At 38.0% G+C, this 18,715-nt stretch overlaps 1 protein-coding gene across 1 annotated transcript in view; it reads left to right on the plus strand.

The window, feature by feature from the left end:
• The window catches only part of fhod3b (formin homology 2 domain containing 3b), a 202,532-nt gene that overhangs the window by 104,788 nt on the left and 79,029 nt on the right, over positions 1-18,715 (plus strand). Inside the window, 2 exon segments of the mRNA XM_051866566.1 lie at positions 11,485-11,552; positions 18,136-18,241. Of these exon segments, the coding sequence (XP_051722526.1) occupies positions 11,485-11,552; positions 18,136-18,241 (174 nt within the window).

The following is an 18,715-nucleotide window of genomic DNA, read 5'->3' on the forward strand; positions in this document are numbered from 1 at the left end:
TTTTCTTTCCTTTTTTATTTAAATCTCATATCAGTTTTGGCTTATAGACCCTTACAAGTTCTCAGTTGTTTTTATGAATCATTATACACAGTGAATATAATTTTTTTTTTTTTTTATACAAATCCTCATATTCCACCCAGTATGCCAGCACATGACTTCTAATTGCTTGCATTTTTCTTAATGTGGTTTCAAGTCTTTTTATCCACCCCGTTTTAAATGTTTTATGAGTTGTTTTCAAATTCACGCTTTATTTAAATTCAGGCGTGGTGGCGTTTTTAACATGAATCCTTCACAAAGCCTTCTGTTCGAAGTTAAAATTTTCCAGTAAAAAAAGAGAGCCTTTCTTGTCAGCCTCTGTTGTTGAAAAATTTATGGACTGAAGGATCTTTGTCTCCATTGTTGCCTATTTTCTCTTGTTTTATGGGAGGAAGAGCATGACCTTCTGGATAGGTGATGGCACAAAGCTTGTGGAAGCCATGGCCGATTGGGCGCTTCTCTGCCTGTGTGGCCCAAGCTAGGCTAAAACTAATCAAACGCCAAGTACCAGACTTCCATCTGGCTCTCATCAAAGTGCACCATTCATTTGAACAAACTTCAAGTGGCAGGAACAAATTAATTAAAAAGTTGCAGGGCTTCCATGCATGCTGTGTCGAAGAGCTGGCGAGCTAACATCGGATGCACATGCACACACAAACACACGTTGAATGTTCCCTTTAAAATCCGTTCGCGCGCACATTCACACGCACGGCCGTTTAATTCCCTTGCTGCCCCACCCAGTAAATCCTCTCCAGTTTTGGTTTCCACTGCTTTTGAGTGATCTCATCATTACCTGCATTTCTGCCTAATGTTTCCCACCTGTCTGTATTTATCTGCGTTCTCTGACCTATCACCCACTCCATGTTTGGACCGACTGAGAGGATGAAAGCAGAGAAGCCTGTCGGGCCATAAAGCGGCATGTTACGAGCCCACACTCATGTTGGGGAAGTTTTCACTGTAATTACTCCTGTTTTCTCTCCATAAATGAAGAACAGAGCAGAGGAGGTGGAGGGAGAGAAAACAAGTGCAGGTGGTCTGAAGAGACTTGTGTCCATTTTGTGTTGCGACAGATCTTTTCTTCTATCCTCTGATGTATATCCGAGTGAAACGGTTATGGAAAAAATTGTATGCATCAGTTTTTGATTGGATGTAAGCAGATGTGAATGAAAGCTTGCGGTCGAATTTAAGAAAGGGGTGGAGTTTAAGCAGACAACATGATTGAATTGTCCAGCATACATCACCAGAGAAAAGTCTGTCACCAAGTCCTCATCCTTTGAAGTGCATGCAAAGTGGATTTGCTTTCGCAGCTCATAAAACACTGTCTTCTCAACATGTCGACAACACGAACCAAAATCTTCCAGGCCTCAGCTACAACTACGTTGTTTGAGGGCAGATCAAAGTAGAGGTTGTTCACAGGCAGCCAATGAAGTCCATAGGCTGGCATTATAGTGAATATATATATGTATATATATATATATATATATATATATATATATATATATATATATAGTAATATTGTAATATAAAGTTGGAATTACTGACGACTCATTTCAGGCAGTTCAGAATCGGTTCTTTCTTTTGGGAGACAATAACTCAGTTTATTGTGCACTTTGATCTTTGAAGCTTTGTAGACATTTTACATTCACAAAGATTGCACAGTACATGAAAGGTAATATCCAAAAAAAAAAAGGCAAAATAGGGGCACTTTAAAGGGGACCTATAATGCCCCTTTTACAAGATGTAATATAAGTCTCTGGTGTCCCCAGAATGTGTCTGAATTTTCAGCTCCAAATACCCCACAGATCATTTATTATAGCTTGTCAAATTTGCCCCTATTTGGGTGTAAGCAAAAACACGCAATTTTGTGTGTGTCCCTTTAAATGCAAATAGGCTGCTACTACCGGCCCGCTTTCCAAAAGAGGGCGGAGCTTTAACAGCTTTAAAGAAGCTTGCTCAACAACAACAAAGCTGGAGAATCTCACGCAGCCAAAATGACAATTGTCAGTAACGGTGCTCAGCCTTACATTGTTCAAACCGGAGTCAGACACTGATGGAGAGACTCAGGAAGAAGTTACAACATTTAGAATGCATCTGGGCATTTCTGAATGGTTTGTGAATAAATAAATTTATGTAGTTGCTGTGGAGTTGATTCAACTCATCGACTAGCATGTGCCGTCATGTTAATCTTTTGTGCAAATCCAGCGTTAAATTGACCCTTGTTTGGGAAGCAGTCCGGCGTAAAATGACGGCATGGTAACTACACTACTACACCAACCCGGGAAGAAGCTCGTTGTAGTCCCTACCAGCCATTTGTTGTAGTCCTTAAAAAGCAATTTCTGCAAGAAAATATCTCCCTTTAGATTGAACTTTGAGCATCGTAACTTTACAGATGTTGTTTATGCCCAAACAGCAACTTTACACACTAACTAAAGTTAAAAAAGTGAAATCATAATCAGCCACCCCTTTAAAGTAATTATTTAGCCCAGAATCAAATTCTGTCATTATTTGCTGTTAAAAGGATGCAAAAGCACCATTAAAGTATCATAAAAGTGGTCCGTATGACAATAACGAACAAACATAAACTGAAATTTAAGACATGATTCACTGATAATCATCTCTTCCATTGAGATGATAACCTCTGTAACTGATCATTAAAGGGTTAGTTCACCCAAAAATGAAAATTCTGTCATTTATTACTCACACTCATGCCGTTCCACACCCGTAAGACCTTCGTTAATCTTCGGAACGCAAATTGAGATATTTTTGTTTAAATCCGATGGCTCCGTGAGGCCTGCATAGCCAGCAATGACATTTCCTCTCTCAAGATCCATAAAGGTACTAAAAACATATTTAAATCAGTTCATGTGAGTACAGTGGTTCAATATTAATATTATAAAGCGACGAGAATATTTTTGGTGCACCAAAAAAACCCAAAATAACAAATTATTTAGTGATGGCCGATTTCAAAACACTGCTTCATGAAGCTTCGGAGCATAATGAATCAGCGTGTCGAATCCGCAGTTTGGAGCGCCAAAGTCACGTGATTTCAGCAGTTTGGCAGTTTGACACGCGATCCGAATCATGATTCGACACGCTGATTCATTACGCTCCGAACCTTCCTGAAGCAGTGTTTTAAAATCGGCCATCACTAAATAAGTACTCACATGAACTGATTTAAATATGTTTTTAGTACCTTTATGGATCTTGAGAGAGGAAATGTCATTGCTCCCTATGTAGGCCTCACAGAGCCATCGGATTTCAACAAAAATATCTTAATTTGTGTTCCGAAGATGAACGAAGGTCTTACGGGTGTAAAACGGCACGAGGGTGAGTAATTAATGACAGAATTTTCATTTTTGGGTGAACTAACCCTTTAAGTCCATAAGAACCAAATCAGTCATGAATACAACATGTGAATCATTTGTTGAATATTGAATTAATCAGCGAAACTGGTTGTGCGAACAAGATCAGTAAATTCATTGAAACAGTCTGGCTCAAAATAGTGATTTTTTTTTTTTTTTTTACAACCTGTCACCAACTTTGAACAAGTTCTGACAATGGAAGTGAGAATTTTTATCAATATATGAAGACATCACTCATCTGTGTGTGTTTCAGATTTTCCCATTCAGATCTCACTGGATTGCTTCCCCGCAGCCCTTACGGCAACTGAGAGGCATCAAAATTACTGCTCACACTTTTATTGCTGGATAATCATTATTATTATCATCAGACGGAGACGTTCACACACCGGTTTTAGAGACATGACCTTGTACCTCAGAAAGTGCTGAAAAGGGTATAAAAACGCAAATGCTGATTCATGTTTTCATCCTTGTATTCTCTCAGTTTAGCTTTTATAAGGGCCACTAAAGGACAGCAGGTGCCACTGGTATGATAATATTTAAACTACAATGCCTCAGGTGACATAACCCTCACACACTTTCACTCTTAAAGGGATAGTTCACCCCAGTATGAAAATGTTCATCTTTTGCTCACCCTCATGTTGTTCCAAACCTGTATTACTTTTTCTTCTGTGTAACAAAAATGAACATATTATTACAGTTTTTACAATTATCCCCTTTGACTTTCATTGATTGGAAAATATTCAGAATGTCTTTTATGTTCCACAGTTATTAATGTTTATTCTCAATTGGCAAATTGGTGCATTAGTCAGGGTAGCACTATATTTAATTTTTGACAGGAATGAAAACAGGGCGTTGATGAATAGAAGTACAGTGTGTTCAATGTAGGGCTGGGCGATATGGCTGAAAACTGTATCACGATATCAGTGTTTCATATCGGTCGATACCGATAATTATTGATAATTTTTTCTGACCCATTTAAAATAAGGACCAGGAGAAAAATATATTACATTTAAACATTTTTATTTTAAACTTAACCTTTCTCTGATCATAATCCCCTCAGTTATTAAGACAGAAATGTCAACAACCATGGAAAACTCAAATAATTAAAATGTTGTGCGGTGTTGCAGCTACAGATGTTGTTGGTTGAATACGGCTGTGCTCCAAAGGGTGAGCGCGGCTAAGGTGGTACATCAAGTTCGTGGTTACCAGTCTTGCATAATTTGCAGACGACATTGGTCTGACTACGGTCAGACTTATAATATCCAAAAAACTGCCATACTGGCGAGCTGACTTTTCCTCTTTTATTTACAATTTCCTCGCTCGCTGCGGCACTCAATTTCTGCTTATCAGTTGCCGGTTACTGAAGAGGAATCCAGCAGACCAGCATGAGACAACGATATGGCGCAACCAAACTTGATACTGTTACATGATTGGCTGTTAGCGTGTCACTCCCTACGTTGCTAGGTTACCAGAGAGCGAGTGCATTTCTTAATGCAACCAAAATGCTTCGCAACCTCTGTTTTCGTCCGACGAAGAATAAAAAAAAATCTAACGTTTTATCGAACACATTTTTTATTGATATCGATCACGTGTCTATCGCGATACATATCGTTATCGTTTTATCGCCCAGCCCTAGTTCAATGGATTGTACTGTTGTTTAACAACATGCCAATTGTTCAACTGATGAAACATCTTTCCAAAACAATTTCAGTAGACAAAACTCCATTGAACAGTTTTGAAAGTTGTACATGTGATCTATAGGCCATTGTAAAGGCACTAAGTTTATCACATACAGCTTTGTTTTTATCTGTGTAAAATTCAGTATGGCATCTACCCTTGTCTATCTACAAATGTCTGTTTCTCTGTAGTATAAAGAAGTGGCTCCGCACATATACAAATTACACATATATATTAGTCCACTGCTCTGTTTCTGTGAATTTAAATCCTACCCTCACCATGTGATTGTGTCTTCATGCCATTATAGCCACATTTAGGCAGTATATGTACCATAATTATTAAAGTTAATAGTTTAGACCCATTCCCCATTTTGTGTTTTGTTTTGTTTTGTTTCATTGTTTTGTTTTGTTTTTGTGTTTTTTTTTGTTTTGTTTTATTTATTTATTATTTTATTTTGTGTTTTGTGTTTTGTTTTATTTTATTTTGTTTTGTGTTTTTTTATTTATTTATTATTTTATTTTGTTTTGTTTTTTGTTTTTGTGTTTTATTTTATTTTATTTTTATTTTATTTTATTTTATTATATTTTATTTTAAGAAAACTTTTTAAGGCCACTGAATATACACTATAAACATGTACATCTCTTCCCGTCTCTTTCTCTGTCTCACACTCTCTGACTGGCTCCTTTGTCTCTCTCTCTCTCTCTGTCCATTATTATTATTTTTCATCCTGAACGTGATGAGACAGAGGACAGTATTGCGGGCACTTATCCCTGGCAGCTGGTATGGAACTAATCAGAGCTGAAATATTTCTCATTAAAGGAGGGCCTCACTCTCCCTGTTGTGTGTGTGTGTGTGTGTGTGTGTGTGTGTGTGTGTGTGTGTCTGTATATGTAAGAGTGTGTGTGTCTGTATCCGTCTACAGATATACATGGCTTTATGACAGGCGGGAATAACTCTGTGACAGGTTTATTGGAGAAAGTCTGTGTAGGGCTGAATTACAGTACACTGTCTGAACCTACATATAGAGAGATCATGGAAGCACAGTAGCGAGATTCTCTCTCTCTCTCACACACGCACACACACACACACACACACACACACACATACACACACATTCCAAAAGAAGGATCCGTTGCATGATACAGCAGGATCCGTGTCGTGATGGTGCTTTTATGGCTGTGGAGAGATTGAGTGTGTTTGTCACTCTGTGATCTTTATGATCATCACCACATTCATGAGACTCATCCAGAAACCACAGAGAGGAACTGGAGATTAGCTGAATCAGCGCGTGTCTGATTGCGGATCGCTGAAGCTCTCTGACTCCGTTGTGCCGTGTGGCATTAAGAGGGTCTGTCAAAAATGATCCCACGCTCACCCTCCTCTTCATTACCCTTCATCCTCCAGTGATCACAGAGCTCCTCTGCCAGCCTGCCAGTTCACAGGCTCAAAGCTGGAGGACGGAGGTCTGGGGTGAGTGTTTTGTGGAGTAGGGGAGGAATTCTGGGTAACGTGAGAGACAATGATTATGTCAGTAGTATGGTGAAATAATAGAACAAGGGTAGGAATGTACAAACAGTTTAGTCTGATTCCCGAACAAATGACTAATGAACTTGTTCTTTTTTGAGAATCAAAAACATACAGGTGTGACCTGATTCCCAAACGAATGACTCTAATGAACTGGTTCTTTTTAGTGAATCAACATACAGCTTGACCATTCTAGCCTGATTCCTGAATGAATGACTCTTATGAGGCATATTTTTTGAACGAATCAAAAACATACAGCTTGACCATTCTAGCCTGGCTCCTTAATGAATGACTTTTATGTGCCGGTACTTTTTAATGAATCAAAAACCTACAGCATGACCATTTAGCCTGATTCCTAAACGAATTACTCTAATAAGCCAATTCACTTTAGTGAATCAAAAACATACAGCGTGACCCATATAGCCAGATTAATGACTCTTATGAGATGGTTCTTTTATAGTGAATCAAAAATCATACAGTTCTACCAGTATAGTCTGATTCCTGAATGATTATTCTTATGAGACAGTCATTTTTAGCGAATTAAAAACATACAGTACAGAGTGACCAATCTAGCCTGATTCATAAAGGATGACTCTTACGAGCCCGTTCTCTTTAGTGAATCAAAAATTGCAGCATGACCATTTAGCCTGATTTCTAAGCAAATGACTCTTATGAGCCAGTTTCAGTCACTTTCAGTGAATCATATGCCAGTGTAGTCTGAATCCTTAACGAATTACTTTTATTTACTTTTTCTTTTTAATTATTTTTTTGGGGTAGAATATTAGAGAGTTACGGCATCCACCAGCAGGGTATAACTGGGTCATGCTAATATCAGCCAAACCTTGACTTATTTAGCAATTCATAAACAAATCACTGTTTTGGGACAGTTCTTTTAATGAATCGTTCAAAAAGACTGACTCACAAGTTAATGGTATGAATACGTCTTAAATTATTCCATCAGGGTGGGTGGAGGTTTTCCCTGCTGCAAAATAATAAATTAAGTAGAAAACATTTATGGGTAGCAGATTTTAAACCAGACTTTCCAATGATGTAGCAGAATAAGCAAGCTTTTGTCAGTAGACTTGAAAATGCTAGTGTTGTTGAAATCCAGTTTGGTGAATCAGAGGTAGAGTTAGAGAAAGAAAAAGGCTGACTTCTCAGTACAGAACACTCTGAATGAATGAGAAAAAGATTCATGAAAAAAGAGAGAAAGTGAGGGCCAAATATGGAAGTCCCTGAGTAAAGGTTGCTGTCCTTTCTGTCTGGTCTCCTCTATTCCAGCAGGATCAGAGGAATGCTGGAGAAAAAGAGACTGAAGGAAGGATGGATGAAGGCTTTTGCTATTATGGTTTTAAGGTTCTTGATAGCAGGAGACAGAGGAGATTTGGAGTCCAAGGTTGCTTGAACAGAATGTGCTTATATTGTTATTTGTGTTGATTCTGAGAGTAATTTTAAAAGGCATAGTGTTAAAAATGAGGAAAAGAGCAAATTACCACCAGATGCTGTTAAAAAAATAATTTGTCAAGACATACATATATCCACTTTTCAAGTTGTGTTAATGAAGAGTTAAACCTGTTATATATATATATATATATATATATATATATATATATGTGTATATATATATATATATATATATATATATAATTTTTTTTTTTTTTTTTTTTTCCTGTCCAACCAATGTGCAGAAACTACACCATTCAAACATTTTTGGTTCCCTTAAAAGCTATGTTTTCATTCAAAGTTGTGAATTTAACTCTTTCCTTGCCATTGAAGAGATTTTCTGTCATTTATAACACAACAATTCTCTGCCCCGCAATCCATGTTTTCACTGTTATACGGTAAGGGGGCATTTTTAGGCATCTTCTGAAATAATCTCTGGATCCAAAAACAAGCAACGAAGAAGCAGAAACAAGCGATGGAAGCATTGTTTACTCACATGTAAGCTAATTCAATCATCAAACATTTAACAGCTTATAAATCAAATCTGCCTAACGTTACCAAATGAAATGTCGAACCCATGAAGAGGTATAGGACTATTCAAGCTTTACGGGTGTTGATGGACTCAGTCTAATCCATCTATCTCTGGAAGTTGCTGCAATCTGAGAAGCCACTGTGGCTCTTTTCAACGTGAACTTGTTCATTGGAAATAAATGATGGTTTGTCATCTGTTTTTTTATTTAAACAGTTCAAATGTAACCGCAGGGTCAGAGGAAGGTCAAAATGATCTTGTAAAATTAAATTATGACTGTTTTGCTGCAAGAATTGTTGATTATAAGTATATTTCACAGAAAAAAATAGAGCATGTTCGTTTACATTGCGAAAATGGTTTTCATTCATTGATAATCTTTTAAAGTTTATTTTGACTAGTTTTTCTGGAATGGTTTTGACAGGTTGTTTATCCTAAATAATTGTTTTGTTCTTTATAATCTGGGCCTAAGGCATCCAGGTGTGCCAGAGGACTTTTCTCTCTGGAGGTGGCTTTGATTTACATTTGAGTAAGGCCAGATTAAAGTTCTGACACATTGGTTGAAAAGTAAGATGGCTGGCTTTGGTTCATGCGGTTCTTCACTCTGCTCAACATGATTTGTTGAGCCCCACAACAGAAACATATGCCTGAGGTAAATCACAGTGGTGTGGTCCTGTCAAACTCAACACAAAACCCTGTTCTTACTGTATATGAAAACAAGCTCTGGAAATATGTGCCGGCCAATTATAAAGCCGAACCGGAAGAAAAATTCCTCTCTGTATTGGCACATAAACACAAGCCTTTAGTTTAATAACTTGATATTATTTATAAAAGGGGTGGATATGGTGCTAATGTATGAAGTATTGTATTTCTGTAATTATTAGCAATGAAACCTCTTAGCAGTTTCTTTTCTTCCTGTCTTAGCGGTTGGGGATTTGCAGAATTAAATGAGCGCAACTTATTTCCTACATACCGGGATCAGAATTCACTCACTAAGAGCCAAATTTGAGATAAAATGCCAGCTGGCCAGTAGCTTTTTCAGGAGCTTTCACATAACATGGGTTAAAACTGACCTGAGCGTCATTGAAGATCAAAAATTGCATGTCTAAATGCATGTTTAAACGTTTAAGTTTACCATCTTGAGTTTGTCTAAAATATTTTTTTCAAAACAACTTAATTTATTAGAGTGCTTGACTCTTGCATTGTCAATACAAGAGGTGAGCACTCTGTAAAGTCTCCTCCAGCACATCCCAAAGACTTTCAATGAATTTAAGGTCTGGACTCAGAGGTGTCAATTCATGTGTGAAAATGATCCTTCATGCTCTCTAAACCATTCTTTCACAATTTGAGCCTGATGAATCTGGACTTTGTCATCCTGGAATATGGCCATGATGTGTCTACCTATATGGTTATTCAAGAAATGAAAAGCTACACAATCCATCAATTAGGGTTAGAGGAACTGTTGCCAAAAATATAACATGCTAGAAACATAATAATCACTGCAATTATGATCCAAACAGCGACTTTTTTTTTTTTTTTTTTTTGGCCGGGCAGTGTACATACCGATCAGGCATAACATTATAACCACTGACAGGTGAAGTGAATAACACTGATCACACAGTGCATCACAGTTTGTGGCGTATGGGGCTGCATAGCTGCAGACCAGTCAGGGTACCCATGCTGACCCCGTCCACCGCTTGAAAGCGCCAACAGTGGGCACGTGAGCATCAGAACTGGACCACGGAGCAATGGAAGAAGGTGGCCTGGTCTGATGAATCACGTTTTCTTTTACATCACATGGATGGCCGGGTGTGGGTGCGGGTGCGTGTGCGTCGCTTACCTGGGGAACACATGGCACCAGGATGCACTATGGGAAGAAGGCAAGCCGGCGGAGGCACTGTGATGCTTTGGGCAATCTTCTGCTGGGAAACCTTGGGTCCTGCCATCCATGTGGATGTTACTTTGACACACTGTTGCAGATCATGTACACCGTTTCATAGAAACGGTATTCCCTGGTGGCTGTGGCCTCTTTCAACAGGATAATGCGCCCTGCCACAAAGCAAAATGGTTGAGGAATGGTTTGAGACTGCTAACATCTTGGTGCCAGATACCACAGCACACCTTTAGGGGTCTAGTGGAGTCCATTCCTTGATGGGTCAGGTCTGTTTTGGCAGCAAAAGGGGGACCAACACAATATTAGGAAGGTGGTCATAATGTTATGCTTAATCGGCGTGTGTATATAATATATATAGGACATTTTACTGGTTCATGCAAAGCGTGCATTGACACACACACACACACACACACACACACACACACACACACACACACAGTCTGACATTCACAAACACACACTCAGCAGTAGGCAAGATTAAATTGGACTCTCAGACTGCCAATATTGAGGTCGGAATGTTAATGAGAGTTCTCTATGGGGACACATTGAGAAAGAGAAACAGAGAGAGAGAGCACTGCATGTTGTAAGGTTCAGCCTGTGGTTTCCATATACAGCTCCTCAAAGCCATCGATAAAGAGATAATCAAGGACACTGAGAGAGAGAGAGAGAGAGAGAGAGAGAGAGAGAGAGATATGCATGATCATTATTTCATATAGGTGCTGAGTCAGAGGCTGCAAGCTGGTTTGTCTTTAGCTATTGCACTAATGCACACAGACAGTACTCTGCTCAACTCTGCCACACGCTGGCAGACTGAAGAATTGAAGTTTGAGCAGAAAACTGAAGGAAAACACAGTACTTTATCTTGGAGCACATGGGGCCAAAGTGCTTGACTCATGGAGCATGTTTCCCTTTAATACAATAAAATCATCTACATAGGCCCCATCCTAACTTGCAAACAATTTGTTAGAAAGTGAAGCACATGAAGATCAACTCAAATCTCTTTTCCCTGTTTTCTCCCACAGAAAAACTGTACAACTCAACCGGACGTGAGCTGCGAAGGGCGCTGTTCTCTCTCAAGCAAATCTTTCAGGTAAGCTGCCCCACTTTGACTTAGCGTTAGCACAAAGCACCTGCTAATGTCTTTTTCATCAGCAGCACATGTGTGTGAGTGTGTGTCTGTGTTTTCATACATGTTTTAGCTGTATGGGTATGCTGGAATTTCTCTCACTGCACAGAAATTGCCAGATCCCAAAGCTGGAGTCTCCATCATTGATTGATTTTAAAGCTGTGCTGGAAGCTACTGTTTTTCCTCTAGAGGAACCATGTCTGAACACCGCACTGTGTGTGTGTATGAGATTAAATGTCTTTCCACTAAAGTTTTAGCATTTTTAATGACAAAAGCATCTGAAACTTTCACACCTGTCAACAGCTGCTTAATTTAAACCTGCCAGAGGCTATACATAAACACACACAAATACTCTGAAGCAGAAACAAACACAAGCATACATGCTAGCTTTGTGAGAGCATATATACAACTTTGCTGGGGAAGCTACTGACCTGTAACTTGTCAAGCTACAAACTACTCATACTTCAAAGTAGTTGAACAACAGTGAAGCTACCCTTTTTTTACACTAAAAACTAGTTAGCTACAATACAAGATGCTAACAAGAATTAGCTAACTACATTGAAGCCTGCAAAGGTACTCTTTGTATTAATATTATGACTTATAATTTAATCAGCGCTGTATTTTCTGGCACAAAATGGGGATTTTGAATGAATTAACTCAAGAGTAATAACATTAAATCTGAAAAGAATTTGCGAATAAATGCAACTAAACTAGAATATGCACTAAGGGAGCCTATTTTTCTCAGTCAAAATAAAAATTAAAAAGGTAATTGTGAGTTAAATTGTGAAATAAGAAATAAAGTCCCATTCTGGCCAGAATAGTCTTGTTAGAAAAACGTGCCTTTACCTACATTTTTGCAAAATTCCAAAAATGTAACTATACATAATATTCACTGCAGTTTCCAGGTGAAATTAACACTAGAAGCAGTTAAATGACAACAACTTTTGTTCCATTTCACATAAATTAAAATTACAGGGTCAGATTATGATTGATAAAGACTCATTTTTTGCAGTTCCTTGCACAATACTATATTATGACCTTAATAATGCCGTAGCACATGATTAGTAAACTTGTACATTTTGATGTTTCCATCGCATGAATAGTTCGCAGTTCATTACTTCAGCAAACACTTTTTTTATCTTGTGTTTGCATTTGTTAAAGGGGGATATCACACAGTTTCTGCCAATCTCAATCTTAATCTGGAGTACCTATAGAGTAGTAGTGCATCCTTCATAACTCCGAAAAGATATATAAGATACATACGCTGTACGGAGTCTTTCCGAAAACAGCCGAGCGCCTGGAGGCGTGCCGTGTGAGCAGAGCTAAAGAATGACGAGCACGCGCAGCTTTTGCGTAGCAATCGTCTGCAAGCTATCAATGGTCAGCTAAACAACTGTATTTAAACACACACAATACACCATCGCATTATTCATAGATAACTTTGGAATCACTGTAATAAATATATAGCGTATACTGAATGATGAATAATGAATTTATGAATTCACTACGTTCGTGTTGTTTACATTATACGCACTTACACGCATACTGCCAACAAAACAGACATTTGAAGCAGTTTTACTCACCACCTGCGGTTCCGACTCATGACCGGGATCATTACCGCTATGACCGCTCCATCTTTTGGTTTCAAACGATCTGTAAATCCAGCATAGAACTGGGCCTTGTTTATAAAACCATAAGCGCTGATCCTAAGGGCTCGAGCAGCCACGGAAAAACAAGATATTCTCCATTCATTTTAACCAATAAAAAAGTGATTGTAACTATCAGTTTCTATGGTTATTTTAATAACAAATATCGAGAGCGCATCAATGTAATGTGTGAGCACAAATCTCTCAGCTCCACTTAACACTGGGTTTTTTGGGAACCAAGGTTATCTTTCCCTCACAACCAAAAACACACTTCTTTGGTGACATTGTTGATTTCGTGGTCTAAAAACAAAGTGACAAATCTTTCTCGAGCAAGTCCTGTCCAGGGCTGCCGATGACTTCTGTAAAGCCAAGCGAAGCACGTTGATGGGCGTGCTCTTGCTCTCTCGCTCTGGTTGATGTGTGCACGTGTGCTCTTCCGGGGAAAGTAGCCGTACAAGGAATTCCACCCTTTATTACATAATAAAGGGCCATAATCTAAAAAAAATGTCCGAAGTTTGTGAGGAATCGGAAGAGTATTTTTGGCACAGAATATATGTCCGTTATATGTCCAACACGTTTTTGAAACTTTGGCCATGTTTAGCATGAGAATCCAACTCTTTAACAGTGTAAATAAGTCAGAATGCATGAAATAGCATTAGAGACCCCCCCTTTAACTCTATTGGTTAGGTTAGGTTAGGTTAGGTTAGGGTAGGTTTAGGGTAGGGTTTAGTGTAAGTAGTAGGTAATTTGCAAACGCCATAGAGCATTAAAGGGTTAGTTCACCCAAAAATGAAAATTCTGTCATTTATTACTCACCCTCATGTCGTTCCACACCCGTAAGACCCTCGTTCATCTTCGGAAAAGAAATTAAGATACTTTTGATAAAATCCGATGGCTCAGTGAGGCCTGCATCGCCAGCAATAACACTCCCTTTTTCAATGCCCATAAAGCTACTAAAAACATTTAAAACAGTTCATGTGACTACAGTGGTTCAACCTTAATATTATAAAGTGACAAGAATACTTTTTGTGCACCAAAAATAACAAAATAGCGACTTCATTCCACAATATCTAGTGATGGGTGATTTCAAAACGATGCTTCATGAAGCTTTGAAGCTTTACGAATCATTTGTTTTGAATCAGTGGTTCAGAATGCCAAAATCACATGATTTCAGTAAACAAGGCTTTGTTACATCATAAGTGTTTTGAAACTTCAATAGTTCACGTGACTCTGGCAGTTTGATACAAGCTCTGAACCACTGAATCAAAACAAAAGATTCGTAAAGCTTCTAAGCTTCATGAAGCTGTGTTTTGAAATCGCCCATCACTAGATATTGTTGAAAAGTCATTATTTTGTTTTTTTTGGCGCACAAAAAGTATTCTCGTCACTTTAAAATATTGAGGTAGAACCACTGAACTCACATGAACTGTTTTAAATATGTCTTTAGTACCTTTCTGGATCTTGAGAGGTTCAGTAACATTGCTGGCAACAGAGGCCTCACTGAGCCATCGGATTTCATAAAAATATCTTAATATGTTTTTCCGAAGATGAACGAAGGTCTTAAGGGTGTAGAACGACATGAGGGTGAGTAATAAATGACATTATTTTCAATTTTGGGTGAACTAACCCTTTAAGCCAGGATTAGGTCTTAGTTCAATTAGGGCATAAAAGTAGCTTTTATAAATGTGCCTTAGAAAGAAACATTACTGGTGTGCATCTTGAGTCAAAACAATGGCACTGACATATTTTAAGATATGTCAGTACAAGTTGCTGTCAGTTAAAACATGCATTTTAGTCTGGGACTAGGCTTACGCCTTCTCTTTGAAACCGGGGGATAAAGAGATACATAAAGGTAAATCAGCATATATATATATATATATATATATATATATATATATATATATATAGAAATCAGCAGTTTAACACTGCTATGGGTTGGGTCAAGTAGCTTGCTACTGTAAAAGCTATACTATTTAGAAAACAACTGCTGAAAAATGTAGTTAAGATAGTAGCGTTGCTACTTTTAGTTAGTTACTCCCACAACACTGACACACACACACATACGCACAGGTCTTGGACAGAATTCTAGCTTAGCAGTTCCAGTTATTGAAACCAATCTCATAATCCTCATAATCTCCCTACATTTTAATCTAAGATGTATGAATCACTTGAGAACTTTATGCATGAGCAGTCATCTGATTGATCACCCGACTCAAGAAGAATTGCAGCAAGAGTTGCATTCTTCATGCTGTCGTGCTTTTAAGTATATTTTGCATGTGCAGTAAAGTGCATTTCTCCAGACGTGGGCATACTGTGTCATTACAGACTGTCTGTGCCAATATAAATTCCACAAATCCAACACCCCTAATCATTTTCAGATTAGCCAATAGGGTGTGTCCACACAAATCCCAAAGCAGGAGAAATATTGGACATCAGTGACGGCTGGAGCTCACTTCACTTCCACACATGACATAAAGGACGGAGGAAGGATTCATGCTGTAATCGTAGAATTAGCGAAGTGTGCCCAGCCATGGGCCTGTGTGCGTGTGAGTGCCATAAATCAAGCGGAGACACGTATTGCTCCTCACACCTCTTACACGGTGTGTTTAATGGACTTTTTACTGCAGGGAAGCAGTCGATCAGCACTTAGCAACCCAAATTTACTCAAGCCCAAACACAAAGGGTTTCCATGGGTAGGAAGTGAAAAGGATTTAAAACTGTAAATGCTCACTGAGGGAGATCTGGGACAGCTCTATAAAACAACACTCTACATAACTGCCTTTAAATATCTTGGCAGCTAGCTTTAAAATAAGATAATAAACTAGATTTTATAAAATAATTATATGAACTACAACCCGAATTCCGGAAATATTGGGACGTTTTTTAAATTTGAATAAAATGAAAACTAAAATACTTTCAAATCACATGAGCCAATATTTTATTCACAATAGAACATAGATAACATAACAAAAGTTTAAACTGAGATATTGTACTATTTTATGCACAAAATGAGCTCATTTCAAATTTGATGCCTGCTTCAGGTCTCAAAATAGTTGGGACGGGGGTATGTTTACCATGGTGTAGCATCTCCTCTTCTTTTCAAAACAGTTTGAAGACATCTGGGCATCGAGGTAATGAGTTTCTGGAGTTTTAGTGTTGGAATTTGGTCCCATTCTTGCCTGATATAGGTTTCCAGCTGCTGAAGAGTTCGTGGTCGTCTTTGACGTATTTTTCATTTAATGATGCAGCAAATGTTCTCTATAGGTGAAAGATCTGGACTGCAGGCAGGCCAATTCAGCACCTGGACTCTTCTATGACGAAGCCATGCTGTTGTAATAGCTGCAGTATGTGGTTTTGCATTGTCCTGCTGAAATACACAAGGCCTTCCCTGAAATAGACGTCGTCTGGAGGGGAGCATATGTTGCTCTAAAACCTTTATATACCTTTCAGTATTCATAGTGCCTTCTAAAACATTCAAGCTGCCCATACCGTATGCACTTATGCACCCCCATACCATCAGAGATGCTGGCTTTTAAACTGAACGCTGATAACACGCTGGAAAGTCTCCCTCCTCTTTAGCCTGGAGGACACGGTATCCGTGATTTCCATCAAGAATGTCAAATTTGGACTCGTCTGACCATCAATACCAACAACAATTTTCCACTTTGAAACAGTCCATTTTAAATGAGCCTTGGCCCACAGGACACAACAGCGCTTCTGGACCATGTTCACATATGGCTTCCTTTTTGCATGGTAGAGCTTTAGTTGGCATCTGCAGATGGCACGGCGGATTGTGTTTACCGACAGTGGTTTCTGGAAGTATTCCTGGGCCCATTTAGTAATGTCATTGACACAATCATGCCGATGAGTGATGCAGTGTAGTCTGAGGACCCGAAGACCACGGGCATCCAATAAAGGTCTTCGGCCTTGACCCTTACGCACAGAGATTTCTGTTGCCCCTGTGCCAACTTTTTTGAGACCTGTAGCAGGCATCAAATTTGGTTTGAATTTAGTGGATAAAAGTGTAAAATTTCTCCGTTTAAACATTTGTTACGTTATCTGGGTTCTATTGTGAATAAAATATTGGCTCATGTGATTTGAAAGTCCTTTAGTTTTTATTTTATTCAAATTTAAAAAACATCCCAACATTTCCGGAATTCGGGTTGTAAATATAAAATAATACCTTTTATTATCGTTTTGAAAATATATAAAATTCTAAATAATATGAATATCGCAGAAAGTGTATTTAATAGATTAATGCTTTATATTATACATTATAATTTATATTATACTTTAAATATCTTATACATTATACATAATAATGAAGAAATATTAAAATTACATAATAAATTATGTTTTTAAAATTTAATTTTAATAGATTAACATGTTTCTTAGGTTAATATGTGTCTGTTCTTTTTCCTATTTGAACTTCTAATCGTTCGTAAAGCATGTTGAGCTACTTTTTGGTTATTTTAAGAAATTCCCAGCACCTGGTGGACAGAGAGTTTGCAGAACAATGCAACATGTGTTGGTGTAGGAGTGGGAACCTTTAGGGAGCGTAGAGAAAACGCTGACAGAGCGTTTGACAGATAGGAATGCGTAAGCTTCGGTTTGGGCCATGTCAGTTTGAAATCAAGTGCATTTCTGAAAGCACAACTGAACCTTTCTGAAATTCTCATTGGTCCCCCTGAGAGTGTGTTGCGGCAAAACAAAACATTTTTGTTCAAATGATGGAGTGTCACTTTCTTGATTTCTTTAAGATGTTTAATTAATTTCAATATTTTTCCCCCCTCCACACCCTGTGTTTTGTATGCGTTACATACTATGTTTCTTCTGGGTTTGTCGTATATACGGGTGCAACTGTCTGGATTGAGTTTCTGATGCTTGTGTTTCTCCTGCAGGATGATAAAGATCTGGTGCATGAGTTTGTGATGGCTGAGGGACTCACATGTCTGATTAAAGTGGGAGCTGAGGCTGACCAAAACTACCAGAACTACATCCTCAGAGGTACCACATTACCACACGTGACACTATACAATGAATGTACATGATTCGATTGTACAAACAACTATCAAACATAAAAAAACAAGTGCTATTATAATATATCCTATAAACAATTGTTTAGGTTACATTATATAATACATCTACCAGCAACACGATACATAGTAATTAACAGCAATACTTGCCTATATACACTACTGTTCATATGTTTGGGGTCAGTACGTTTTTATTTATTTATTTATTTTTTTTATTTTTTTTTTTTTTTTAAGAAATTCATAGTTTTATTCAGCAAGGATGCATTAAATTGCTCAAATGTGACAGTAAATATGTATAATGTTACAAAATATTTCTACAAAAAGGTTTCTACAAAAAAATTAAGCAGCGCAACTGTTTTCAACATTGATAATAATAATAAATGTTTCTTGAGCACCAAATCAGCATATTAGAATGATTTCAGAAGGATCATGTGACACTGAAGAC

This window comes from Ctenopharyngodon idella, chromosome 16 (genome assembly GCF_019924925.1).
Source record: "Ctenopharyngodon idella isolate HZGC_01 chromosome 16, HZGC01, whole genome shotgun sequence".
Classification (NCBI taxonomy): domain Eukaryota; kingdom Metazoa; phylum Chordata; class Actinopteri; order Cypriniformes; family Xenocyprididae; genus Ctenopharyngodon; species Ctenopharyngodon idella.